The sequence below is a fragment of the Colletotrichum fioriniae genome, assembly GCF_027942845.1.
Source record: "Colletotrichum fioriniae strain IMI 355084 chromosome Unknown scaffold_7, whole genome shotgun sequence".
NCBI lineage: Eukaryota > Fungi > Ascomycota > Sordariomycetes > Glomerellales > Glomerellaceae > Colletotrichum > Colletotrichum fioriniae.
The window spans coordinates 464,762-490,328 of record NW_027076843.1 but is presented as its reverse complement, the minus strand read 5'-3'; the positions used below and the strand labels follow the sequence as shown (position 1 = coordinate 490,328).

General features: G+C 54.5%; 6 protein-coding genes and 1 non-coding gene across 7 annotated transcripts; 6 read left to right on the top strand and 1 right to left on the bottom strand.

The window, feature by feature from the left end:
- Nucleotides 1-1,110: 1,110 nt before the first annotated feature.
- N0V96_006326 (uncharacterized protein) lies at nt 1,111-2,717 on the top strand (the record flags this gene model as incomplete). The annotated part of the gene is made up of 4 exons (XM_065757678.1): nt 1,111-1,183; nt 1,250-1,371; nt 1,434-1,596; nt 1,651-2,717. 4 exons carry the CDS (start codon nt 1,111-1,113, stop codon nt 2,715-2,717), a joined length of 1,425 nt encoding a protein of 474 aa, XP_065613595.1.
- A 771-nt stretch (nt 2,718-3,488) lies between these two features.
- On the top strand, nt 3,489-4,339 carry OPI3 (Phosphatidyl-N-methylethanolamine N-methyltransferase; the record flags this gene model as incomplete). Its single annotated transcript, XM_053190818.1, has 2 exons — nt 3,489-3,549; nt 3,825-4,339. The coding sequence occupies 2 exons, from the start codon at nt 3,489-3,491 to the stop codon at nt 4,337-4,339; spliced, it is 576 nt and encodes a 191-aa protein (XP_053051736.1).
- Nucleotides 4,340-5,467: 1,128 nt separating this feature from the next.
- On the top strand, nt 5,468-7,360 carry SMF3_2 (NRAMP-like transporter smf-3; the record flags this gene model as incomplete). The annotated part of the gene is made up of 3 exons (XM_053190819.2): nt 5,468-5,876; nt 5,937-6,450; nt 6,508-7,360. The coding sequence occupies 3 exons, from the start codon at nt 5,468-5,470 to the stop codon at nt 7,358-7,360; spliced, it is 1,776 nt and encodes a 591-aa protein (XP_053051737.1).
- A 1,443-nt stretch (nt 7,361-8,803) lies between these two features.
- On the top strand, nt 8,804-8,900 carry N0V96_006323. Its single transcript has one exon. It is a non-coding gene; the product is annotated as a tRNA-Pro (tRNA).
- Nucleotides 8,901-11,122: 2,222 nt separating this feature from the next.
- On the top strand, nt 11,123-11,958 carry N0V96_006322 (uncharacterized protein; the record flags this gene model as incomplete). The annotated part of the gene is made up of 4 exons (XM_065757677.1): nt 11,123-11,135; nt 11,281-11,484; nt 11,580-11,708; nt 11,786-11,958. The coding sequence occupies 4 exons, from the start codon at nt 11,123-11,125 to the stop codon at nt 11,956-11,958; spliced, it is 519 nt and encodes a 172-aa protein (XP_065613594.1).
- Nucleotides 11,959-12,691: 733 nt separating this feature from the next.
- On the bottom strand, nt 12,692-15,886 carry RRD1 (Serine/threonine-protein phosphatase 2A activator 1; the record flags this gene model as incomplete). The annotated part of the gene is made up of 6 exons (XM_053190822.2): nt 12,692-13,144; nt 13,218-14,023; nt 14,116-14,312; nt 15,080-15,225; nt 15,282-15,461; nt 15,521-15,886. The coding sequence occupies 6 exons, from the start codon at nt 15,884-15,886 to the stop codon at nt 12,692-12,694; spliced, it is 2,148 nt and encodes a 715-aa protein (XP_053051740.2).
- Nucleotides 15,887-17,698: 1,812 nt separating this feature from the next.
- On the top strand, nt 17,699-19,962 carry N0V96_006320 (uncharacterized protein; the record flags this gene model as incomplete). The annotated part of the gene is made up of 2 exons (XM_053190823.2): nt 17,699-18,079; nt 18,133-19,962. 2 exons carry the CDS (start codon nt 17,699-17,701, stop codon nt 19,960-19,962), a joined length of 2,211 nt encoding a protein of 736 aa, XP_053051741.2.
- Nucleotides 19,963-25,567: the final 5,605 nt, after the last annotated feature.

Here is a 25,567-nt window from a genome sequence, read left to right as displayed (position 1 = left end):
CTCGAAGTCAGGCCGGCAATGACGATATGCGGGATGTTATGATCCAGGCTTCCAACCGGGTATCCGTCCATTATTGTCGAGTTGGAGCATGCAGCGCAAGGCGACCATGAAGATATCGATTCGTTTGGCAGGGATCGACCGGATCGCAAAGCTACTCTAGACACTGCACGTTAGAAGGGTGTACTCTTGGTGATAGTTATAGCTAGTGAGCACTCACGGAAGCGGTAATCAAGGGAGCATGACCGCTTGGATGAGGAAATCAGGCGATGGCAGCAAGAGAGCGTGCAGTAAGGAAAACTTGCAAATTATCGCGAATGGGGAAGCTTCGTGCAAGTTGAGGAGCGCGCAAGCATGGGTGTCCTGCGTCCTTCAACAGGTCTGTGAGAAAGATACATGTCAAAAGTATCACAGCTCTTATCCCGCACCTCACCTCACTCCCAGCCCACCACCGGTAATCCCAAGGTACAGGCTACAGGCTACAGGTAGCTTACCGTCCCGCCGCAGTGACACAGTCACTACAGTAGCAGGTGAGCACCCTTGAACAGCGCTGGAGGAAACAGCCGACCAGCGACAGCAGGACATCTCGGCATCGGGTAAAGTGGGCGCCGGCGCTGACTTCCCGTGATTGGCTGTACACCCAAATGCGGTCATGGTCGACCCACTCCCAAAGAGCGGACGGGAGCCAGGCAGTGGAAAGCGCAGCGCAGTCCCTCTACACTGGGTAGGTCGCTCATCAGTGTTGGAGCGTAGTCGGGTACCCTCCACAGGGCCAGGAAATCCAGCCTCGCCCGCCCGCGTGCTTCTCCTCCCGCCTCGTCACAGAGGCTGCGCGCAGAAATTGAGGGCTGCCCATACTACCCTTCCTACACCTCTCCCACACCACACCTTTCTCCGAACCGATCTTGTAAATGCCTTCCTCTTGCTCCTCTCCCGACCTGATTCGAACTCAATAACCACTCATTTGAGACTGTTTAGTCTCTTCACTCGAAAAAGCTCCAACCGACCCCAACTCTCTCTCTCCCCTCGTCCTACTTCTCGCTGCCGCTGCCGCCGCACCCACCTCCGTGATCGCTTGGGCACGTCGCCAGGGACAAGAGTCTGAATAGCGCAATGGCAACCCAACAGATCCTGTTCGCCGAGACGGTGGCCGCTATGAAGAAGGCTATGAAGCGAAAAGCATATGGTACGCACAAGAAACACTTCCCGCCGTGAGCCTTGTCGACCTCGCATTCTAACGAGCACCTGGCAGAATCCGACTCTGACGACGAAATTGACCACTACGGCAACCGTGGTCACAAACTCCAGAAGCGCGCACTCTTTGCTCACAAAGGTCAACTCGCACCACCCTCCGGTCCCGAAGTTTACAACGAAGTACGTCGCGCGTCCCTCCCGCATACTCGCCCACAGCATCCGACCGACACTAATCATTGCAGGTGATTGACTACGCCGGCCAGCAGCGCACAATAATCAGCCGTAACCCTCCCATTGTAGACGAAGAAGGGTACGAAATTGACAGCGACGACGACGAGGAGCGCATTCAGGAGGCTGTGTCCTCGGCCACAGAGCTTGATCCGTACGCCAATATTCGAATTGAGCGTCAGTACCACAAGACTCAATCGCAGCCCCAGGCTCATAGCTGACCCCTTCCAGAAATCCTAGCTCCCTTGACTGCCTCAATCGACTTACCAGCACATCCGACCCTTTCGAAACCCTTCACGGCCAAGACCCTAGACGAGATAGCTGAGCAGAGCTGCGATGTTCGACGAAAAGAGAATGCATCGCTCTGGAGAGTGAGACATCTCTTCACAAAGATTTGCGGCGACTACACGTGGGTGCCTTGCGGCATGATGGTTGGTCCGGACGATGCCGACCTGTACTCGACAGACTATGTCGAGCGCGGCTACCTACAAAACACGAAAGCTATCACTGCCGGATCAAACGAGGACGCCTCCTCCGGTACATTGAGCGGCGATGCGAAACCAGAGCACGCGCCGAACGGCACGAACGGCGAGGCGTCTGGAGACAAGGATAATGAGGATGGGGACGTTACAATGACTGATGCCGGCTCCGAGAAGGGAGATGCTGCGAAACCAGGACCTGAAAAGTCAGATAAGGAGCACTCTCAGCCTGGAGCAGACGCATCCCAGGCAGCAAACGGTGAAACCCCAAAGCCCAGCACGGTTGCCAAGGAGGCACAGGTCGAAGGCAAAGCCGACAAGCAGAAACAAAAGGCGGTCGACGTTGAAATGCACGATGGCAACGCAATACCCCCGTCACAGCCTGGAATAGAAGTGGCTCATGGCAACGGTACGCATGCGCCGTCAATGGCAACGGCATCGGAGGCGGCGGACGAAACCTTTGTTCACCCATTCTTCCGGCCGCCGGCCAACGCTCGTCCAGACCGAGATGTGGGTCTACCGGAGGCAGAGGCCGAGGATATCCGCCGCCTATTAGCCTTGTACGTGCAAAAGCAGGAGGAGGTCTGTCGTGGTGCTATGAAGCTCCACGAAGGCCTTCTCAAGGCCAATCGGTTACGCAACACAGTTCTCGAGTGGTCCAAGTCGGAAGCGCACAGTGGTGCCAACCGGGATATGTCTGACGGCGAGGACTGGTACGACAAGGAGAAGTGGGGCCTCACGGAGGATCTCAAGAAGGGCCAGGACGACGAGGAAGAAGACACGGGCACCGTAGCCAAGAAGACTAGAAATCGCAGGTGAACGGGTGCCCGGGCGTTGTTGGCTTACTTCAAGGGATTGTCTGCGGGTTATGGTGTTTGGCGGTTGACGTTGCAATTGATACCCCCCATATTGCGAATTGATTCAGGCGGCGCGCTGTTTTCTGCTTAAATATATATATATACTGGATTTGTCGATGACTCTTTGCATTTCATGATGTCGTACCGCCTTCCCTTGCGTTGCAGAGTCTTTGGAGGACTGAATTGAGTCGGATGCGCTGGCAAATGTGCTTTTTCTCTCTCGCTCTCTTGAGCTACCGCTTGCCGCGTCAAGGATTGGATAGCTGCGGCGGGGGGGATGAAGGGTTGCCTTACCCCAGCCCCGAAGGCCGTCGAAACTCCGTGAAGAAAAGAAGCCTGAGGCTACCTACCTACCTGGAAAGAGCAAACGGCCAAGGTACCCCAAGGTTCGGCAAGGTAACAGGACGTAAGGTACTTCCCTTAATTACCTAAGGACATTAACCGCACCTTGGACCCCCAGCGGTGCTGCGTGTATTATTACTGCGTTATGACGAGACGCTATGGCCAGGTGTCCCCGCTAACATAAATACCTGGGGTGGAGCAAGCTTCTGTCACAAGCCTACGAGACTTCCCAACCCATCCTTCTCTTCTTCCTAAATAAGCTACTCTCTGTCCCCAACGGTTTTCTTCTTCTTTTTTGAGAGAGACGAAAAAGTACTCATTGCATTGCCTTGTCTTGGGAAATTCTCGCATTCTACAACAGCATTCCTCTCCATTGACATCGTTATTCGCCATGGCGCCCGTCCAGATTGACAACAAGGCCCTGGTCGACTTCAACCAGAAGAGCCTACTCGGTACGTCATGTCGTACCCGTGGAGCTTGGGCCCTTCCCTTTCTTCTCGAGCTTCTCGTCGTCGCCTCTTCCCCCGCTGACCTAGATCGTTGCAAACAGTCTCTGCCGCTGCAATTGCCTTCAACCCGTTGTTCTGGAAGTAGGTAACTCTGCTACTATGGTCAACGCGCCTCAGCCAAGTGTGTGTGCTAACATCTGCGTAGCATCGTCGCAAGACAAGGTTCGTGAGGCCGCCACAGTCGTGTCCAAGTAGCTACCGTCTAACCCGGTCCCCAGAGTACAAGAACAAGATCCTCACCAAGCTCGCTGGCGGACGTTCGCAAGCTGCATGCTACGGTCTGGCCGCCACCATCTTTTCCCTCGGCATTTTCCGTGATCTTCTCTACGAACGGGCCCTGCGCTTCCAGCCAGCCCACCCACTTCTCGCGTCCGATGCGGTGACCTATGTCGGATACGCCCTCGTGGCATGTGGCAACGTTCTCGTTCTCTCTTCGACATGGCAGCTGGGCATTACCGGCACGTTCCTCGGTGACTACTTCGGCATTTTGATGGATAGCATCGTGACTGGCTTCCCCTTCAGCATTACCGACGCCCCGATGTACAATGGATCCACCATGAGCTTCCTCGGCGCCGCCCTCATCTACGGCAAGCCCGCCGGCATCCTGCTGACTGTTTGGGTCTTCATCGTCTACCAAATTGCCCTGCGCTATGAGAACCCCTTCACTGCCGGCATCTATGCCAAGAGAGACCGCGAACGTGCTGCTGGCAAGGACACCAAGAAGATTAGGTGAATGCGAAAAGAGGCCCAGCTTCAACAGCACAAAACCCATCTCCACATCCCGTTCCGGATCGGGGCCGAGCGCAAGACCGGACGACAGGGGGTGTACGGAGCCACGCATGTCCCCGCCGGGGTACTGCGGTGATATGGGTCTCGGTGAGCCCGGTCAGTCCGGTGAGCTGACCGTCCCACACACACATCTTCCCGAAGACAGCCGGCCGAGTCAAGCCCAAGACGGCCCGCCAAGGGAGAAGAGAGAGAGAGACCAAAAAAATGGACATCAGCCTTCAACAAAGTTCGGCTGCCGAATACCTATTACTTTAGTGATTCAGACCAAAGAAATTTCGCTTCTAGTCAGGCCAACCAGAAGATGCAATCTACATGACATGGTTGGGCGCCTCCGTTAACGCCACAGCTTCAACCTCTGCTTTTATCCACTCCTCACAGACTTGAAATGGCAAGCCATGCCGTAATCGTTGATTTCGCCATGTTGGTTAACATTAGCATGTGCGCTCTCCCACCGGCTATTCCGAAGGCGGACAGAAGGTCTCAGGAAGTCTGGTCCAGAAGCATTCTTCCAAGACTCGACCGACTGCTAGTGGCGGGCGATTCTTGGAGCGTCCTTCTTTGCCCGTCCCGCCCCGTCCGCACTAGCCAAGAAGGACCCTCGCACATCTGGACCTGTTTCGAAGGGGAAATCCACTGCTCGATTCCATTCCGTCTTTCTGGGGCGTCCCAGTGGCTCGGTCGGATGTTTCCCACGGCTTGCTCTCATGACGATGTGGTGTCTCATACGGAGGCGCCGTAGGCCTTTGCGAAGACCGCATTCGGAATGTTTCCTGCCGTTGAGTGAGGATCTGGTGGTATTTCCGGCCCTGTTTTCAGCATCGGCACCAGTGGACGTGACAAAAACTATGCTGTTTCCCGTTTTCTTCCTCAAACCGAGGAGTCTTTTGTTCCCCTTTCCCTCCCCTCTTTGACGCTCTTGCAAAGGGTTCAACGCTGCCGCTCATAAGCGCTCCCATGGCAAGTTTTGACGAGTTCGCTTGTTAAGGTTGCACGTTGACCTCAATTCTAATCACCCCCGTGGAATGTAGCATCGCGGATCAGATCGTAATCTGTCGTTGCTACCTGGGATACCATGAAGCCTACATGGCTGGATGAGCCCGTTGCTCAGCAAGGAGGCAGTTCCCGTCGATCCAGCGTCAGCCCTTTCACCGCCGACTACACCATCAGCCAGACCCTTCACGGCCAGTCACACTCGGAATCCAGGCGACTGAGTGACGTGCCACCGGATTTCATCAACCTCAATGCCATTGAATCGTCGCAGGGCACGTCGGCCAGAACTGAAGATTTCGCGCCAAATACGCTCAAGAGACAAACGCGGATCGACGATGAGGGCCCGTTTTCGCTCCTTGAGGGACCGACGCTTCCCTTGCCGGGCCATACGGTTCACAAGAGGGAGAAGAATTGGATCAACAGGCGATGGAGCGATCTCATCACGTTTGGCAAGTTTGTGGGACCCGGGTTCATGATTGCCGTTGCATACAGTAGGTATCCTTAGAAAATGAGGTGTTGAAAGTGTAGTCGAGACTGACCATCTGACGCAGTTGATCCCGGGAACTACGCCACCGACATCGCTGCCGGAGCTTCCTATCACTTTGACCTGCTATTCATCGTTCTGCTGAGCAACATTGTTGCGATATTCCTCCAAGCGCTGGCTATCAAACTCGGGACCATCACGGGACTCGACTTGGCGACCGCCTGCCGCGTCTTCCTCCCGAAATGGATGAACGTCATTGTGTACGCACTTGCCGAGATTGCCATTGTTGCGACGGATATGGCGGTTGTCATTGGAACCGCAACGGCTATACACTTGCTGATCCCAAAGCTGCCGCTAATCGCCTGCGTCATTCTCACCATCGTGGACGTTGTCTTTATTGTCGTCTTTTATCGCCCCGACGGCTCGATGCGCGGTCTGCGGCTGTTTGAGGTCGGCGTCTGTTTTCTTGTTCTGGGCGTCGTCGTCTGCTTCTGTATACAGCTTTCGTTGATTGAGAATACGACGGTTGGTCAGGTGTTCCGCGGATACCTTCCGTCCAGCTCCATCATCCAGACTCAGGGGTATGTAGAGAAGGCCCTCCTGCGATCCAATTGTCGTGCTAACATGTACCATGACAGATTATACCAGTCCTGTGGTATTCTAGGCGCAACAGTCATGCCTCACAGCCTCCACCTCGGCTCGGGCGTCGTCCAGTCCCGCCTCAAAGACTTTGACATGAAGGAGGGCAACCTCCAGGAACTCCCCCGCTCCGACACAATGACCACAGTCGACAGCTACAACAAGGTCTTTTACTTCCCCTCCATGGCCGCCATAAAGCACTGCATGAAGTTCTCCATCGCCGAGATCGTCTTCTCCCTCTTCATCTTTGCTCTCTTTGTCAACTCGGCCATTCTCATCGTCGCTGGCTCGGCGCTCTACCAGGGCCAAACCTCCCTCGCCTCTGACATTTTCGGCATGCACGACTTACTCGCGAACAGCATCTCCTCCGCCGCGGGTATCATCTTTGCCTTTGCCCTCCTTTTGTCAGGCGTATCCGCGGGTCTGGTCTGCACCATCGCCGGCCAACTCGTCAGCGAAGGCGCGCTCAATTGGCGCATGCGGCCCTGGCTCCGCCGCCTCGCGACGCGGCTCATCAGCGTCACGCCGACCGTCGTCGTCGTCGCCGTCGCGGGGCAGTCCGGGCTCAGCAATGCCTTGACGGGTACGCAGGTCGTGCTGAGCACGGTGTTGCCCGTCATCACGGCGCCGCTGATTTACTTTACTTCGTTTGACAAGTACATGACTGTCGTCCCCGGCGCCGCGAGTTACGGGTCTGATACGGGCGTCGTGCCGGCGCGGCGGTTTAGTGCTGTTGGTGTCAAGATGGCGAATTCGTGGTGGGTTACGGTGCTTGCTGTTTTGCTTTGGTTAATGATTACCGTCATGGTTGTGGCGAATTTGGTATTGTTGGTGTTGAATGCTCATAATTGAGCGTTTTTGGTCGTGTTGGTGACGGAGGGGAGGGTATACGCACGTTTTGGACGTTCTTACGAATAATGACTTGATGACTTTTTTGTATATTCAATGTTATGATGTATGCAATTCACGAGATGGTTGAAGGGGCGGAGGGATTTAATAGGGAGTTGTATATAGGAGGCGAGAAGAACTCTGGCTTGTGAGACAATGCTAAAGACCTCTGCTGGGGTTTTGTTTTCCATGGTTCAGCTCAATCTTTGGTACGTTGCAGACTTACGAGAACTCAATATGTATATTGCCTACTTACCTGAGATGCTGAACGCCATTAGAGGATTAGATGTAAGTCGGAAGACCTTGATTATTGGCGACCTCTCCTACTTGGGGAGATGTGCGTATACTCGCACTTCGGCCTACTTCTTCTCAGTTGTCACGAGCAGATCATGATACGGAATACCATGAGGAAGACAACTATATCGCCGGCCTTTGATGGAATCGCCGATGCCAGAACCTCTTCTACCTTATCTGGAAACGGACTGGATTTAGTTGCTCGATTTCAAAGCATTTCAAACTCCTCCTGAGATCTTTGGAATTGAATCGCCTGAGCACAAGATATACAGGCAGGAGCATGAGTTCATAGTTCCACGGAGTACAGCTAGCCTGTGAAATTGATATGTTGATAACGTCGGAAGGGAACCAAGTTGTTTTTGTTACTATTGGGCTACGAGGCGTAATCTTATCAGACCTGGAATTCAGCTACTTGTCTATGTAAGTATGTTATGTTGGCTTCAAGAACGCATTACTTTCTACCAATTTGTTCACTCATTAGGTACATTGGTTGTTGACCATTCATGATTGATCTTCTTGAGGACGAGTAGCGTCTTCCTTGCTGGCTGCTTCTTGCCGTTTCGTTGGGACTGGCGGTCAAATTTATCATATACAGCGTGCTTGTCCGACTTGAAGGTTCACCGCCCGACACAAATCTCAGTAGCAAGGTAAACAGGCAGTTGGTAGGTAGTCAAGACCTTGGCTAAAGGAAACCATACCGGCAGGCGGAGACAGGCTAAATATTGATTGGAGGATCTAGCAAGGGCCGGCCTGCCAGCTCCCGAACGCTTCATGACCAAATTTCTGCCACCCAGCCAAGAAACGAAAAATTTGAGATTTGTCTTTTATTAACACCCGGCCGGACCCTTTGATTTCTTGAATCTTACTGCCTTCTCGAACTCCTTACTGCTGCATACAAGGAACGTGGCAACCTACACACCTAAATCCTACGACTATTTAAACTCCCTTCTTATCCTGCCGGCACACTGGCACACTGGGGGAGCGAGCACCAGCATACCGCGGGCGGAAAAGAGGGCTGTCCCACTCTTCCTCCCCGACAGGGAACATAGGCGGCTAACCGAGCTTTCCCGTCATCGCAGCCCCTGCATTCCTAGCCGCAAAACGGCTTGGTTCGGCTCAATGGTCTAGAGGTATGATTCTCGCTTTGGGTTCTTGACTATGTCAAATCGTCTTCTGCGAGAGGCCCCGGGTTCGATCCCCGGTTGAGCCCCTTTCTTTTGCTTTATGATGCTTTTGATACTGCCTATCGATTCTCGTTCTCTTTTGTCGCATCTTGCACTAATTACTTACTTTTGTCGGCCTCGGTTCTTGGACTGGTTTGGGTCCTAGCCGAAGTTGACGTCGTGGGGCATACACATTGTGCAGTGGTGGTGGTGGTGTGCCCACCCACGTGCCGACACTTGACCAGACTTTATTTCCAGAACCTTACTCCGTACTTGCATCTTAGCCGTAGATTCTGCGTGGAAAACGTCGAACCTGCCAATGTGAGGATCAACAGGCGAGTCGAGATGAGCAGCGTCGCAGCGGGACGAGGGAAAAGCAGGCAGGCTTGGCCAGGACCCCCTAACGATCCATCCGCGCCAATTTCGAGCAATCTCGAAAGCCCACCGGGTGAAATCGATTAATCGATCCAACGTTTGGTCTTCAGTGGTCCGCACTGATTGTCGCTATTCCCGCTATTCTTTTTTGGGGGTTAGCAAAACCCGACAACAGATGGCAGGCCACATGCAGAATGGTGAACCAGACCTCGTAGCGCTTAGCCTGCTGCGCTGGGTTGCGTTGCCTCGATTGTGTTGGACCCTGGTCCTGAATCTGGCGTGAAGTGAAATGACGGCATTCCGTCAGATTCTATGTCTCTCTCTTCAACCACGCGCGCAACGCTAAGGTATCCCCCAACGTTTAGATGCGCCTGGATGCCACCCTCCAGGGCAGCGGTCTGCCTGGTCTGCCTGGTGCCGTGAGTGGGATGGGACGAGATGCCTTGGCCAGGGTAGATGTGCAGGAGAGTTGAGGTACAGCAGCAGATACGGTGGCAGGAGATGGGAATATTCTTGGCTTGCAGATGCAAGTGAGCAAGCAAGCAACCATGGGCCAGCCAGAGAGAGATAGAGGGCAGAGAGAGGAGGATGGCAGATGGGGGGCAGAAAAAGCAGGGTTTCAGCATCCTGTCGAGTGCCCATCCTGTTCATCAAACTTACGGCGGAAATCGATACGAACTGGCGTGCGAATCTCCGATGACGGATGAACTCTGAACTTTGGACTTTCCATCAGACTCTTTCCCAGCTGATGCTTAGCTACAGAGAATGCTGCCATGTGTATGAGAGCGAGCTCGACGGTAGAGTGAGTCTATACTCTCTACGCCACGAGACATATCTACTGTACAGACAGACGCCAGAACAGTCTCTTCTTCGATGGATGGATGGATGGATGGATGGATCAAGCTCAGGTGTCTGGTGGATAAGTTGCTCTCGACGAGTCTCCAGACGGGACTTGACCAGTTCTCGCAGGCTAAGCTCAGATACGTACCACCGCTACTGGCCCCGTGCATCTATTAGTGGGAAGGCCGTGCAGCTGCCATCCCTACCACACCTCACTACTGAGTCTAGACAAGAAAGAACCTTACAAAGTACAGACAATGGAACTCGAAATGGCCAAAGAGATGGATGGTCTCTTATTGTTGCGTTTACTACTCCAACAACGTGAGGAAGAACAAGGCGAATAAGAATAAGAGGCAACACCAAAGACTGGCGTTTGTTGGAACAAGAAAGACAGAAGAGACAGACGTATGAGAAGTGACGAGGATCATCAACAAGTACAGATGCAGACCATGCCCCATTCCCCGAATCCCCCATTGATTGTCACTGCCTCAGCCAGGGAAGTCATGCAGCCCATTGGTTCCCACCTTGATCATTTTGCCTTTGGCTGGAAAGTCCCGGCATGGCATCCTGGGCTCTCTTCCCTTGGTTGCCCACCTCACCGCCCACTCCGTCTGCCGTCATGCCTCCTGGGACTCAAGGTAGGTACTCTACTTTATACTGGAGTGAGAGAGAGACCTTATGCCAAGGCCAACGCGTGACTGCCATGCTGTGCTGTGCTATGCTGTGCTGAGACGAGACCTGGAGACGAGACCCTTCCCTGAGGCCTGCGGTGGGCGTCTATCTGTACCGTCTATTTCCATCCTCTCTGAGAAATCGGAACACCCCCCGGCCCTTGGCCCTTTTTGCCCACCTCATCGTCGGTGGCCTCTTTTGACTTTCTTGCTCCTTACATAGACCTGCCCTGACCCCGTCGTCGTCCCAACTACATCTCTTCAGCATCCATCGTCGCCGAGTATTGTAGCTCCATCGCCGCAATCCCTCACACACGTACATACATAGTACATACACGACTACACCAGCTCTTACACACATCCTCCCTCGAAAATCAGTCATCATGCCTGGAGTTCGTAAGTCTGCTCTTTTCCCCCCTTCCGCAAGTTCCCCCTGGTCGTCTACTGCGAAAGCTGCAAGAGAAGCTATCATAGCTTCTGAAAAGACACGCGACGTTGCTCGAGGCAGCGAAGCAACATTACTTTAACCAAGAATGCCAAGAAAAATCACTAACACGCGATGATTCCCAACTAGCCATCGACGCCCTGGACAACCTCAAGTCCAAGTTCAAGGCCATCTTCAAGAAGAAGGACGAGAAGAAGGCCGAGGCCAAGCCCGCCGAGGCAAAGCCTGCTGCGACGACCACCACGCCCGCTGCCACCGAGCCCACCAAGACTGAAGCTGCTCCCGCCGCTGCCCCGGCCAGTACGTTTTTCACCCCCGTTCTTCATGTTCGCGTGGAAAATCTCCTACCACGCTATTGTCGCCTCGATGAGCTCTTACTGACTGACTACACACAGCTGAGCCCGCTGCTGCCCCTGCTCCTGCTCCTGCTGCCGCTGCTGAGCCAGCCAAGGCCCCCGAGCCTGAGGCCAAGAAGGAGGATGCTGCTCCTGCTACCACCGAGCCCGCCAAGGCTCCCGAGGCTGGTGAGTCTCTCCAACCACGCAACATTCACGAAAGCAAAAAGAAAACTTAGATGACTGACCCGATGCGTTTCGTACAGCTCCCGCTGCGCCCGCAACCCCTGCTGTAGCCGCCGAGGCCCCCAAGGCCCCTGAGCCCGCCACCGCGCCCGCTCCTGCTGCTGCCCCTGCTGCCCCGGCCGTCACGGAGCCCGCGAAGACGGAGGAGACTCCCGCACCCACCGCCCCGGCCGCCGCCCCCTGCTGCTGCTGAGACCGCGCCCGCGCCCGCTGCCGCCCCTGCTCCGGCCGTCGCTGCCCCCACTGAGGCCGCCAAGCCCGAGGAGAAGAAGGAGGCCGCTGCCACCGCCTAGATTGCGCGGTTGGATTTTGGCCCCAATGACTGGATTCGGATTTACAATGTCATCTGGTTGAAGAAGGACTAGACTCGACCAGAGGCTACGGGACTTAGGTTGGCAGAGGACAGAGAGCGATTGATGCAAGCGATTCAACCCAGTAGCGTCACATCTCGAACCACTGTCTTCCACCACGACGACGAATCCACTCCAGTCACACGAGGAGAGTAAGCAGCACATACACGCAATTGGGGGTTTAGATGGTTTTCTTGCTTTCGGACCATTGGTCTACTCATGTTCATTTGCTTAATTGTCGGATACCCATTAGTCGAGTAATTGAATCGAGCGTACTTTTTTTTTTTTTTGAACCGATATGATCTTTGTCTTTTCTTCTCGTCTATGGACTGCTGTCTCCAGACGGTATAGACACACCGAAGCAACTAAAGCGGTGTATCTACAAGTTGTATTTCCAGGCTACGCAGATACCGTTGGTTTCATTCTACCACTCCCGGGCTCGCGTCTTGGCCCTTTGACTTTTTCAGGCTCATCTCCACCCATGCTTTCAGACTGAGTTCTGCTCTGCTCAGCTTGAGCCACAGTCGGGGTATCTATTATACATAAGTCATGATATCCTCCCCGCGCGTTCCCTTCTCACTTTGCCCACGGCGCCTTGGTCAACGCAATCTGTGCATCAGCCGTGCCCTGCCTCGCCTGCTGCGCGCCAGGAGGCATAGGCATCATACCCGGCGGCGGCCCCCTTGCCGAAGCCGCGGATGACGGCGGCGGAGGCTGTCGCGAGTAGGGAACACCCGCGCCGCCGGGGGCAGGAGGGGGCATGCGACCCAACGGAACAGCACCAGCACCAGCACTAGCACTAGCACCACCGGCTGTTGCCCACGGCGCGGCCGTGCCTGGGCCGGCTTGGGGCGGGGGAGGCGCCGTTGTTGCCGGGTAGTTGTACGAGGGCTGATTCGCGGCGTGGACGGATTGGGATACGGGCGCGGCGTTGGGGTCTTGGTCCCAGGAGAAGAGGGAGCCGAATGTGAAATGCTGGACGACGGGGAATTTTTGGAGGACTTCTGCGTTGAACATTTTAAGCATGCCCTGGGAATGGTGTTAGTTATTATGCCATCACTTGCCTATACTGAGTGCGAGAGAGAATATGTGGATAACTCACCTTATTGATCTTGCCCCAACCGTCCTTGACGCCAGACACGTCAAAGAGGATGGGACTGTGTTCCCAAAACGGACCCTTCTTCACGTCGTTGATGAACCCGACGGCGGAGAAGTACATGTTTTCGGAGCGTAGGTCCTCGACGACGGCGGCCTTGACAATGTCCCCCGTCTTGGGCGCGCCGCGCACGGAGCCCTCTGTCGGCATCGGGTCCGAGTCCGCGGACACGGGCGCCGCGAGCTGAGCGGAGCCGAAGATGTAGGGGAGGAAGGAGTGGTCGTCGAGGCCCCATACGCCGTGGGAGCCTGCTGGCTCGAGGGTGTATGTGAGGATGAGGCGGCGGACGACGCGGAGGTAGGGTTCGATTACGCCGAGGACGATGGTGCGGTCTAGGGCGGATGTGTCTGTTGGTCTAGCTGCTGCGGGTTGGCCATTCTCTGGGTCGGCGGCGGCGGTGTTGGTAGTGGTGGTGGTGGTGATGTCGTCGGCGAAGTAGGAGAGTTTATAGAGCGAGCCGAGGAATGCTAAAAAGGCGAGCTCGTGACCCGTTCCGTAGTCCAGGCGCTGCGCGGAGCCAAATGAGCCGAGGAGGTACGCCAGGAGCTCGGCGGCGGGCGGCTCGGAGGACGGAGTCGCGGGAAAAGCGAGGACGGAGTCGGGGATGTGTTTGGACAGCAGGGCGGGCGCGCGTTCGGCGAGGAGCTCGTGCCACTTGCGGAAGGAGACGTTGCCGAAGCGGCGGGGGCCCGGGTCCGGGGGTGCGAGGTCGATAAGGGCTTCGGCTTCGGCGAGGAGGGCCTGGAGGCGAGCTATGGAGGGCGGGAGGCCGCGTTCGGGCGTGGAGGGAACAGAGGAGAGCGGATAGGTTGTGGAGGGCCCGTTGGGCGGGTTGGGTTGCGACGCGGGCAGAGGGAGCGGTTGAGCTGAAGGAGGAAGAGGAGGATGTCGCGGTAGGCTGCTGTTGTGAGAAAGGTTGCGAGGTCGGTGCCGGTGTTGATGCGCTTGGTGGGGGTTTCGAAGGTGCGCGGGGTCTTTGGGAGGGTGTGATGGCGGGGAATGGTGGGTTTTCGGGTGGTGTTGATGTTGATGTTGATGAGGCTGCTTGTGATGGTTTTGGAGGATCCATTGTGATTTGCTTAAGTGTGTACTCGTGGGTTGGGACGAAAGGGGTTGAGATGTTGGGTTGGGTTGGGTTGGATGTGGTTGTGTGAGGTTCTTCTGGCTGTGGCTGTGGACGATAGCTTGGAGCTCTAAGCGCAACGTTGTTTGAGATGATGGAGGGGTGAACACTGTGGAGTGACGACACAGTGCCTTAGTCAGCGACCATGACTACAGGGTCCACGAGTAATAGAGATTATCTCCCGCTTCAAGCTTATTTTCTTCCGAGTTCCTGATAGAATTTTCTTCAAAACACACCGAATTGACTTTCGGCTCGAAGGAGAATTTTGGACGTGTCAAACGGATTCACAATTTCTACTGCTTGTGCGAGACCGAGACGAGACCGAGTGTTTGTATCATAATGTATTAATTACGTCTATGCTTAGGTTCTATCCAAACCTCGGTCTGTCTGAGCGCCGTCTATGGCTTCCCTATTGTGGACTGTATGTACCTCTGGTTGAGCTCTTTGGTACAGGTTAGAAAAAAAAGGTAAAAAAAAAAGTCTGATGAAAAGAAGACACAATGACTCCCGTTCCGAAGAGGTCATCTATTAGATCAAAGGTCGCGCGTCCCTAGAGTTGGTGGTACGCCCAGGTCGATTGGTTTGCAAGTGCAAGTCTTCCTGGGTTGGTGTTGTTGGTGTACTCGGTAAGGAATAATTTACCCTTCGTTTTCGTTTCTTCTATTTCAGTTTGTCGCTCACAAACTGTTTAATCTGGTCGCCGTAGATGCTGGGATACTGTAGGTGAGCAACGGGATCGTTCCCATTGCAGCAAAACGGGTCTGCCGAATCACAAAATGACTTGATGTTGCCTCCGTTCGGACATTGGAATCCCTGAGGTCGTGGTGCAAACTAATGTTTGTTAGTAGCCGCTTCTTCTCTTTTGCAAATTTCTTTCATCAGCTTACCCCTTGCGTTTTGCATGTGCCAACCTCGTATGGAAGACCAGCGACGTAACGTGGGTCGCCCATGAAAATGGCTACTTTCACCGCGCCGAGCGCCTCATTGGAAATGAGAACATTGACGTCCTTGACCCCTTCAATGCTGTCCCCACCACCGCAGTATGCGTTATCCATGATTTGAGCCCCCTGGTTTCCAATCAGTCAGATCTGTCTCTGCCGTTTCAATGCCAATCTGCAAGACATACCTGAGAGAACCCCAGCATGACAATCTTCGTCTTGGGGCACTTCTTGTTGAAGTCATTTACGGCCGTGGCAACAGCCGCAGTCCCATTCTTCACCGAGTCCGCGTAGCTGATGCCCAAGCAATCTGACGAACCACCGCATGCGGGATAGTTGATGGCCTCGTTCGTGGCCCCCTGATTTGCCTTGGTGAGGTCATCGACGATGCCGGCCGCGGCACCAAAGCCCGGCGGTGCTGTCGTCTCTCGCGCCCCAAAGATATGGATTGGTGGGCAGTCTTTGTTGTCTTGTCTCTGCTGGAGTTGCTGAAGCGAGTGAGGTGAGGCCATGGCCTGGCCAAAGAGCAACGCAATTCCCACACTGAAACGCATCTTGGGCGACGGCGCCGTTCGTCGATAGAGGTTCGTGAAGGATCGAGTTGAAGGGCAATCGACATTAAATCAGTTTTGTTGCAAAAACAAATAGCTGGCATAAGTAGACGGGCTCCGAAAGCGAAAACCTAGACCGAAAACGAAGAAACGATGATAACAAATGTAAGCCTCGCCGAATCAGAAATTGCCGACCCCGTGGTGGAACTTTTCTTCAGCTCTCGAATGTAGTAAAAATCCAAAAACCTGCTTTGTAGTTGTAGATTGCTTGATCGAGTAGACCGTTGCTTCCGGCAACAAGATTTATCTGGTCGTGTCCCGGACGGGAAGAACCTACCTATTGTCCGGCACCTCGACACCCACAACCGGCAAGGACGGCCTCATTCTTCCTTGCGCTTCCCATCACAGTTCTGGCGTGTCTGGCCAAGAATCGAGTACGGACGAAACGGACGTGGTCGCCACTCTAACTCCATGGCCAAAAGAAGCTCCAACGCTACATGACGGCATGAAGCTCTAGCTCCGGGAAGCTGAGGGCGGGAACGGGACATGTCGCAGCTTTTCAGACGAAAAGAAAAGGCTGTGGGCCTGTGGCTTCCACTTGCTGAGCCGCATCATGCAAGATCGGCACGATTGTTTCCAATAACTTTCAGGTAGATAGAAGAGACCACTTCAGCTGAAAAAGACTGATGAACGAGTGAGAGGTGCAGAAGGAGATCAGCGTCCGACAGGTTGTGTGTGAAACGCGGTGGAGTTGGATAGCGATCTGGGTTGGAACACGTCGTTGTTTGACATGGACCTCCATGCTCGACGAGTCTGTGTGGTGGTTAGAGACAGTAAGCTCCCTTCTCGGGTACGCTTCGAAGTGGTGTGAGGGTAAGGGTTGCCTCTGCCATGATGCTGGCTTCTTTCGCCTCATCGGACTACCTTAAACTCATCCGCGAACCTATCACGAAAGCCAAATCTCGAGGAGCCCATGTCAGACCACTGAATTCGGGCCAGACTCAACGACACTTTGCATTGTAGAGATTCCAAGGTCAAAGATAGAGATTGACGAGAAACCCACCCATGGTGATACGGGTTGCACTTGCAAGCCTAGCTCTTGACGTCGAGAACTGTGTTGATGACGCTCTGACGGAGGATTTGCTCCATGTAGTCGTATTCGGCTCCAAGAATCTGGCTAATTGGGTACCCATCAATTTTAGATGTCCTGCTGCGTTGTAGAAGGGAATGAAGACATCTCGATCAACACTTTGAAAGAGGTGTCTAACACGGGAGCGATGAGCCATCGTCGGGGAGGAGACCGAGTCAAGTACGAGGAAGGGTGAACATGTGAACTCCGGTCGGCGGACGTAGCCCTCCTAAGTAGAGAAAGGCTTCCGAAACCGCATTCGGATGCAGTGGCCATCGGGTTGCTTGTGCATTTTGTTGTGAGCACAACCCTTCAAGATGGTGATGAACATGCTGACTTAAGAAACATGAATGTCTCTGTCCAGGGCAGTACAAGTGTGGAATTGGGGGACCCTTATTGCTGACTCAGCCGGAAGGAGGGGCCTTCGCCGGCCCCGCCTGCGGGCACTAGCACGATGATCCCTGTTCAGGCACACGCTCTGTTCGGAAGGCATGAGGAGCGCGTTCCTGTCGCGATACTTCGTGGTAGCTGTTTCGTCCGCGTCATTGGACGAACGACGGATCGTCGACAATGAGACGCCAAGAGCACTGAACATCAATTGCGCCCACGTCGCTTTGCCTGAGAGCACATTCCTCACGTTGAATTCCCCCTAGGATAGTACCGGAACCCCCGGTCGCAAGACGGCAATGCCGGTAGCCACCAGGAAGCGACCTGGTCGGCCGACGAACAATCAAGCTGCGGGGAATGGCGAGAAGGTCATACCAACCAGCAGCATCGACGAACTTCCGGCGGGAACCCGGCGCAGCAAACGTCTCGATCACGTTGATGTGGAAGACATTAGGGATTTCGAGGCCATACGAGTGAAGAGAAGACGAAGAAGTCAGAATGATGTGGAGGAAGAAGATCAGGTGGATGTAGATCAAGGCAGCGAAGAAGAACACCGCCAAGGCGAACGAAACGACCAGACCATGGAAGACGTTCTGGACGAAGCAGATGAAGAAGGGACAGAAGACCATGGCGAAAGTACAGCTCGACCATTGGCATCGGAGGCACCGATCGAACCACGAGTAAGCTCAAGCCATTCTAAACTACTTCAAGAAGCTGACAATTTCTCCTATAGATTGTCAGAAAACGAGGTCGGCCGAGGAAGATACGCGAGGATCTCCGGGTAGATACATTGCGTAAGGAAGCAACGAATACCCATCGTACGAACGCGAGCCGTTCCGGAAAGGGGCACTCAACTCAAGAGTCCAGTCGACCCTCGAGGACGAAAGCGACGAAACCAAGGAAAGGCTCTCCAAATGCCGACGCTTCTCAACCGACGCCAGTATCAGATAACAAGGACGAACCAGCCGCTGCTGCAGGCGCCAGGGCGGATATCTATGAGTTTGCGAGTAGCCCACCCAGAGGGTCTGCCGTCGCAGTCGACCTTTCAATATCGTCATACGAAGAAGACGAATTGTCCGATTCACGATCTGATTCGCAAGACCCAAACAATGGGAATGGGCTGTTTGTCGAGCGCGAGACTCAGAGCGCAGATCGGGAGGGCACAGAGCAGGGCGAAGAGGAAGATGACGAGGAAGGTGATAATGAGCAACTTTACAACGACCCGACTCTAGCGGATTTGCCCCCGTCCGCACAAGCAAGGGAAAATGATGTCTATCCGGGCGATACCGACTCCCAAATGGAGCCACATCCAGTAGAGGCAACTCAGCAGCTTCGTCGTTTGGTTGATGATATGGACCCGCCAACTCCTGACCTCTTCCCGGAGGTCGATTACGAGTACCCGAACGATCATTTCATCTTTCACAAGCCCGAAGACCAAGACCGACTGACTGCGGCGCCAGTTAAATCACCATCATTGAAGAGCATCAAGGAGTTGATGAATGGCGTGGGTTGGATGCGCTCCAAGGATGGAAGAGCAGTTGACCTCACAACTGGGTCGGCGCAACTCTCACAGAGAACTCAGCCTCTCTGGGACCGCATCCAACTACTCAACGACTTCTGGGAAGGAGCACCTCGCGCGCCCCTGTTCAGCAAACAGTGCGACTATTTGCATTCGAGCGATGCAGATGCGGTCGAGGCCAGGCACACTTTCAAGGAAGTCGACACACTCGTTCATAAGACAGCCACGAAAGCGAAGAAGCACAGCCCTGGCGACGAATCCGATATGCCGGCCCCACGTTTTGTCAAGGAGCTGTACGAAAGTATCATTCCTTTGCTTGTGGTTACGCTTGGAAATGTATTCCGAAAGGGTACTGAGCACAACACATCACATTACACCGGATTGTTCACGAAACCAATGTTGCAAATCATGCACAGACTGGTTGCCTGGATTGAGAAGCTGTACTATGGCATGCTCTCGAACCTCGCAAGGAGGAGGCAGAAGGAGCAACTCCTATCCAAGAAGCTCAGTCGAGAGAAGTTGGCCGAGTATTTACGAGGCTTCAAGCGAGAGCTGGACGTGACTTGGACCAAGGTCAATCACACGATTCAGCGGCAACGACTTTACGAGCAGCGATTTGGTGAGAAGAAACAGAAGGAAGAGCGAGAGCGGCACGAACACGAAGAGACTAGACGACGACAACGGGAGTTCTGCGACAGGCGACTGGAGGAGCGGATTGCAGCCAGGAAAGCACAAGGCGTTGCAAGCTCCCTGCAACAAAGTCAACAAAGTAGGCACGAGAGACAGCAGGCCGGACCAGTGGATCGCCGTCTAGATGCTATGCGAGGATCCGTGGACGTCGAGCCCTTGGCCTGGCCTGAAGCAGATGCCAAGTGGCTTCTACAGACGTTGTCCGCAAGGCCAGACGCTGATACTCAAGCGCTCGCAATGATGCTTAAACGCGGTGAAGCCGAGGTCATAGCCATGATCAGTTTGCTTAAGCAAAGCGCCAGAGCACACGCAACATCGAGAGGCAAGGAGGTTCCGGCATTTGCAGCAGCCTGAGCTGATAAGTGCCGGCCTGTTAGGATACACTAGCTGCGAGTTTATTGTTTTTAAGGATACCCACGCGCTCATAGCGAGCGTCTCAATATCACGATTTCGGGCACGTGAGAATGCCTCGATTCATCAAATTCACTCATGTCTGCGCGCAGGGTTTCGCCTACTACCTTGCCTCACGCGTAATCAGCGGTGATGACTCGGAATTAGTGTTTCGGAAGATTCCAATCATTACCAAACCGTTTCCTCTATGCGGTTGCAGTAAGCGAAGAGCATGATTCATGCCTCAATTACCGGTCAGAACAGCAGCGATTTTTATACGAAGTCTCTGCTGAAGATTTGACCATGGAGAGACGACATCACGATACGACGTCAAAATGACGCCGCGAGGTTGTGTCTTCTTAGCACGGAGTTAAAAAGGGCTATAGCAGGATCCGGAAACGGCATAGGTGAGCGGCCACAGTGTAGTCTGCGTAGTGTCGATTCCCTCCTCCTTCCCACGTGGGCACCTCCGATCCGATCCCACCTGTTCGTGTCATTGGGCTGGGGGGCCGGGCAAAGGAAACGGACGGCCGGCGCAAGGGGGCGTGGGAAACAATGGCCATGTCCTAAGGAGAAGAAGACGGGATTGAGAAGGACATGAAAAGGTGCCCCGAGCTCTGGAGCCTCTCGAACCTCGTCTTCCTCTGGACTCTGGTTGCGGCGGCCGCCAGAACACGCGCAAAAACATCTGCCGAAGATTTTGGCTTCGGGGGGGCTGACAAGCCACGTAGGCGACGCCGTGACAATGGGGCCCGTTGGTTGGGGGCCCTTGGGGAGATGGGGGGCACGACTGGGGTGCGCTGGCCGTGAGGGCCTTCGGCAGATGGTTTTTGGGAGGACGAGTTGAAAGAGCGCGAGATGGAGGATGAGGGTAGGTCCCTGAAGGGCTTGGAGATGTCTCACAGGGCGGGAGGTAATTGTCAACCGCAGTCTGTAGACAGCCTTCTCGCTCTCTCTTTCTAGTGAGTTAGGAGATGGTTGTGCGGGATCAGGAGATGAGAGATCGAGAGAGGTGACTTGGGTTGATCGCGAGAGCGAGGAATCGCTTGAGTTCCCCGGAGCGAGTGAGAGTAACGAGCTGGAGAAAAGACTTACGAGGAGATTTTAGCTCGCCGACATTCCAGAGACCATTTCCACACATGAGCCCTCGAACTAAGAGATTTGGATTCCATAACGCTAGATACACTATGGAATACATGATCTGTTTTACTGTGAACCGCTTTACCGGCGAGTTTCCCTCGCGAATGGTAGCGTAGGCCATTAGGGTACCATTTAGGGCGGCGCGACGGCGCACAAGCGTACGGTTCTTTCGGCCTTCAACACGTGAGATGGAAGGTTGGCTTACTGTGCTAACACGGTAAGGGAAGTTTGAACCAGACGGCGGCCCGCGGCTTTGGACTCTGGGCTTTGGAGGGGCCTCAGGGGACCGATCAACAGAGCTGGCCGGATCATTTGCCGAGGAGAACTGAATCTCGAGGCTTCTTGTTTTAGAACCGAGTTGAGTCATTAGTCTACAATACTGTGGTCTGTAGTTTGTGCTTTTAGCTTCTGTTGCAGCTTCCATCTGACAGTCTTAAGCCAGGCGGTAAAACAAGCCGATTCTGGGTAGGTTTCCCACTCTGTTTGGTTACAAGTATCTTTACTCGGAGTTATATGAATCTGCACTGCGGAATGGTTCACCGGTCTTTCTTGTAATGTCTCGTACAATATTGGTCATCTTTCGCCGGGTCGTTCCCGACTGGGAATTCCTCAAATCAGCACAAACGGGCAAAGAACGAACGGTGCGACACGGATCGAAGAAGCAACAAGACGTCAAGCTCATGTGCTGTAACCCAACCACATCTCAGATAATACAATGTGCCATCCCTCGGCTACTGTGGTACCTAACCCTTGCGGCGGTAAGGCGTCACTGGGTGATGCATGTGCGGGGAACCCTTGAGTTGTCAGTGAAGCCAGATGTCCGGGGCGGGAGCGGCTATGCGGCGCGTGGAGGGAAGGGAGGTTCCAGAACTGCTGAATGAGAACAGGAGACTCCGACGAGAGCGCCGATGAGAGGGCCGAGAGAAGCCGGGCTATTCGGACGGCGGAGGATGAACAGGCGCCGAGGCCGAAGCTTGGAGGAAGGCTCATACGTGTGAAGATCGTAACTGTGCCGTTCGCTTCGCTAGGGAGTGTCCATACGAAAAACTCGTTTCCACAAGCTCGTGCTTGTGAAGCTCCGTGTCTGCGGTGAAAACAAGGTATCATGGCATGAAGGGGAGGGTCCGGCGCCTGTTTCTCCCTCCTTCGGGGCCGAAAGCGTTTGACCGTCGCCCCCGGCACCAATCACGCCCCATTCCAAGCGACGCTGCGTCAGGGACCAAGGGCCTACTGCGTTGGTAGGGAAGGGGTCTCCATGGATCAACCCCATACGTGGAGCCCTGTGATGTCTTGGGCTACGGGAGTTGGGATGGACTCCGGGCCAGAAAGTCGGCAAATGAAAGTCGGATCGAAGTTGAGCTTTGGATGTCTCTGATTGCTATGGAATTATGAATTCATGATCAGCAATGAAGGCAAACATTTCTTGTTCTTTCGCCCGTCTCGGCGATGTCGGCGAGCCAGAGGAGTGAGACACGTTGACAAAGGGACTGGATATGTTTACTATGTACGAATAGCAGGATTGGGTCAGTATCATGGTCTGGTAGGCCGAGGAATTGTGAACAAAGGACTTTTTAATTGGGGGAGCATGGCCCCTACAGTTCTGTTTGAGGCCGTCAAGATTCAAAACCACCCAAGATTGAGACTATGGGTGCTTGAAACAACAGCCAAGAGTGAGACTGAGACTGAGAATGAGAGTGAGAGTGAGACTCACAGTGAGAGAGAGACTCACAGTGAGAGAGAGCCTGAGAGAGCAAGTGAGCGCATTTACAACTGCCGTGCCCCCCACCAGATGGCATGGCCATGTCATGCCTGTTTCCAGCATCCTACGGGGCCCCTCCCCCGCAGATAAGGTACCCCAACGGTGGGTCGGCGCGCCGCCCGGTGTCTTGAGAGTTGCGCAGCTTACCGCCGACACGATATTGCGACTTGCAGCTGACGGGATGCCATGAGGAGTGCTCCGGAGTTTGGAGCACTGATCAGTCGGTTGAGCAGTTGACTACTCCGTAGAGCATCAAAAGCAGACATGGGGGAGGCGGCTCCATCTTCCCGTTTCTGCATAGCTCTCTTCTGCATCTCTTCCGCCTCCGACGTGCCTGTCTCTCGAGTCTCGCGGGGTTCGTTCTTATGCGGCAGTAATGCGTCTGGATATCATACGACTTGAGCCAAGCCTCGGATAACCCGAATCATCGCTCTCTATTCTCGATCAGGATCGTATCTTCTGGTTCATCGCTGTCAGTGAGCAGTACTGTTAGGCGAGTGCCCGCACTTGGGACGATGGCTCTCGACGCAGAAATCTGAGAAATGCATCTGCCGAAGATTCCATCAGTCATGACCAACCTTCAGCATCCTGACCAAGGTGTCCACCACCCCTCCATCACCCCCATCCGGGCTGTGGGGTGCTTTGGCGGCAACTCTTCCTCGCAGACCTCATTCTGTCTTGTGGGCGTCTGTGTCCTTGCCAGCACGAGCGTTGACGTTGAGGCAGCTTCGGCAGGCAATCGAGCCCCTCATTCCAGCTCTGTTTGACAGCCGATCTGTCTCGCTGCGAGTGCGATCCCCCGATGGGGGAGGACCATGATGGCTCAACATCAATGATGACAGTGATAGCAACGAGCTGCCGTGGCCCGTCGCTCACAGCATCATACGGCTCGGTCCCTTCGGCAGCGGTCACACACACACACTCTCTCTTTCTCCCATAGACGACGAACGGCGGGCTTGAACTAGGGTCCCTCACCCTTACAGGCTACAGCCTACAGGCTCCTACCCCAGGATCTCTCATGACCTGGCTGGAATCCCTCGCGCGCAAAGTGGGAGCTGAACATGCTGTACCACTCACACCAGAACATCCCGCCGGTGTCATTCTGCGAGCCTCTGAGTGGCCACCGCAAGCTGCGGTACCTGAGACCCGAGCTAGCGTCGAAGAGCTTGCTGCGTAAGGTGTGGCATTCCATTTGCTCTCGTCTTCTCTCTCCCATGACATGACGTTAGGGGCTCCCACATGTACAAAGTACCCCCTCCGCGTATCTCGAAGTCTGAAGTCTTGATTCCTCGGGTCGTCTAGGGGCGATTCGATAGGCTTCTTCTTCCTCCTGCGCTATACCAACGCCCTCCGGCTAACCCCTAGTGTGCGGCACCAGCTACGGCTCTGGAAACAGACGCCGGCGCCTTGGGGTCGCTCTCTGCTGATGTTTGCCTCCCTCTTGGACCTGTCACACTGTCCAACTCCTGCTCTCTTGTTGGACCGGACGACTCGCTCCATCTTCAAACGACCAGCCGACGACCCGTCTGCCAAGCTACTGTTTTAGCACACGATTCTAGTACACCATGATTAGTGATGAGTGTAATCGTCAACGTCTTCATCTTCTGAACTCGCGTGGCCTTGGACGCCGGACGGTTGGTAATGTCCTAGTCCTGGTCACCCCGAAAGGCACCTCTCGGCCTCGACTACACCCATCTTGCCTCAGTCTTCGTGTTCTTCCAGCCTCTTCCGTGTGGCTTTATCTTGCAATACTGAGTCTGTGACACCTTACTCACTCTCGCCGCCGCCTCTCCCTTCGGCACGGCGCCTACCATTACCGCCTTCTTGTCTCCCAAGTTCCTAGGTTCTCTCCAATTTTTCCACATTTTTTTTTCCACTTCGGATCCGCCAATCCCCCAACCCATATCCCAGAAGCGCAAACACCCTTGCGAAATTCTAACTTTATTCTGTTCCCGCCCTCTTGTCTTGTCTCATCTCGCACGAGACTCTGCGCCGAATGTCCAACGCTCTTCCCCTCGGCCGTGGAGACTAAGGTATTCATAGTCAGACACTATCCGTAGGCAGAGGATACCCCGTCAAGGGTTGGAAACCTTCTCAAGCTCCTAGCCGTCCTCCTAGGCTCTTCTCAGTTGCCCCCATTCCCCTTCCCCCCTCCTCCACTTACTCTCCGAGCTTCGTTCTACCTTGCAGTTACGCGGTGCCGTCTCGTCTTGGCTACATTACTGGCGGTGCCCATAGATCGCCGAGAGGTTCCCAGTAATCACTTGCCGACCTGCCGCCCCAAAACCAGACACACGCACATAACACGAAAAAGCTAAGCACATCTGCCATCTCGACGTGACGCCTGTTCCTCCTTGACTCCACCCCGCCGAGGCACAGTCCGTAGGACCTGCACGTCGACCACACGGCATGCCCCCTCGCATACCTCTGCCTGTATGCCCCATAGGATCCGGTCAATACATCCCAACATAGAAACTGGGTAAATTGCACTTCGGTACCTGACCCGGGAATTCCATCTGACGCCCGGCTACATCTATCTGGATCCACCCACCCAGAGGTTTGCTTGATAGTCTTCTTATACCAAGGACGCCGCCACCAAGACCTCTCTGGCTGCATTTTTTTATACCCAACGGCCAAGCTCCGTCTCATGACAACACAACCTCGGTCAAG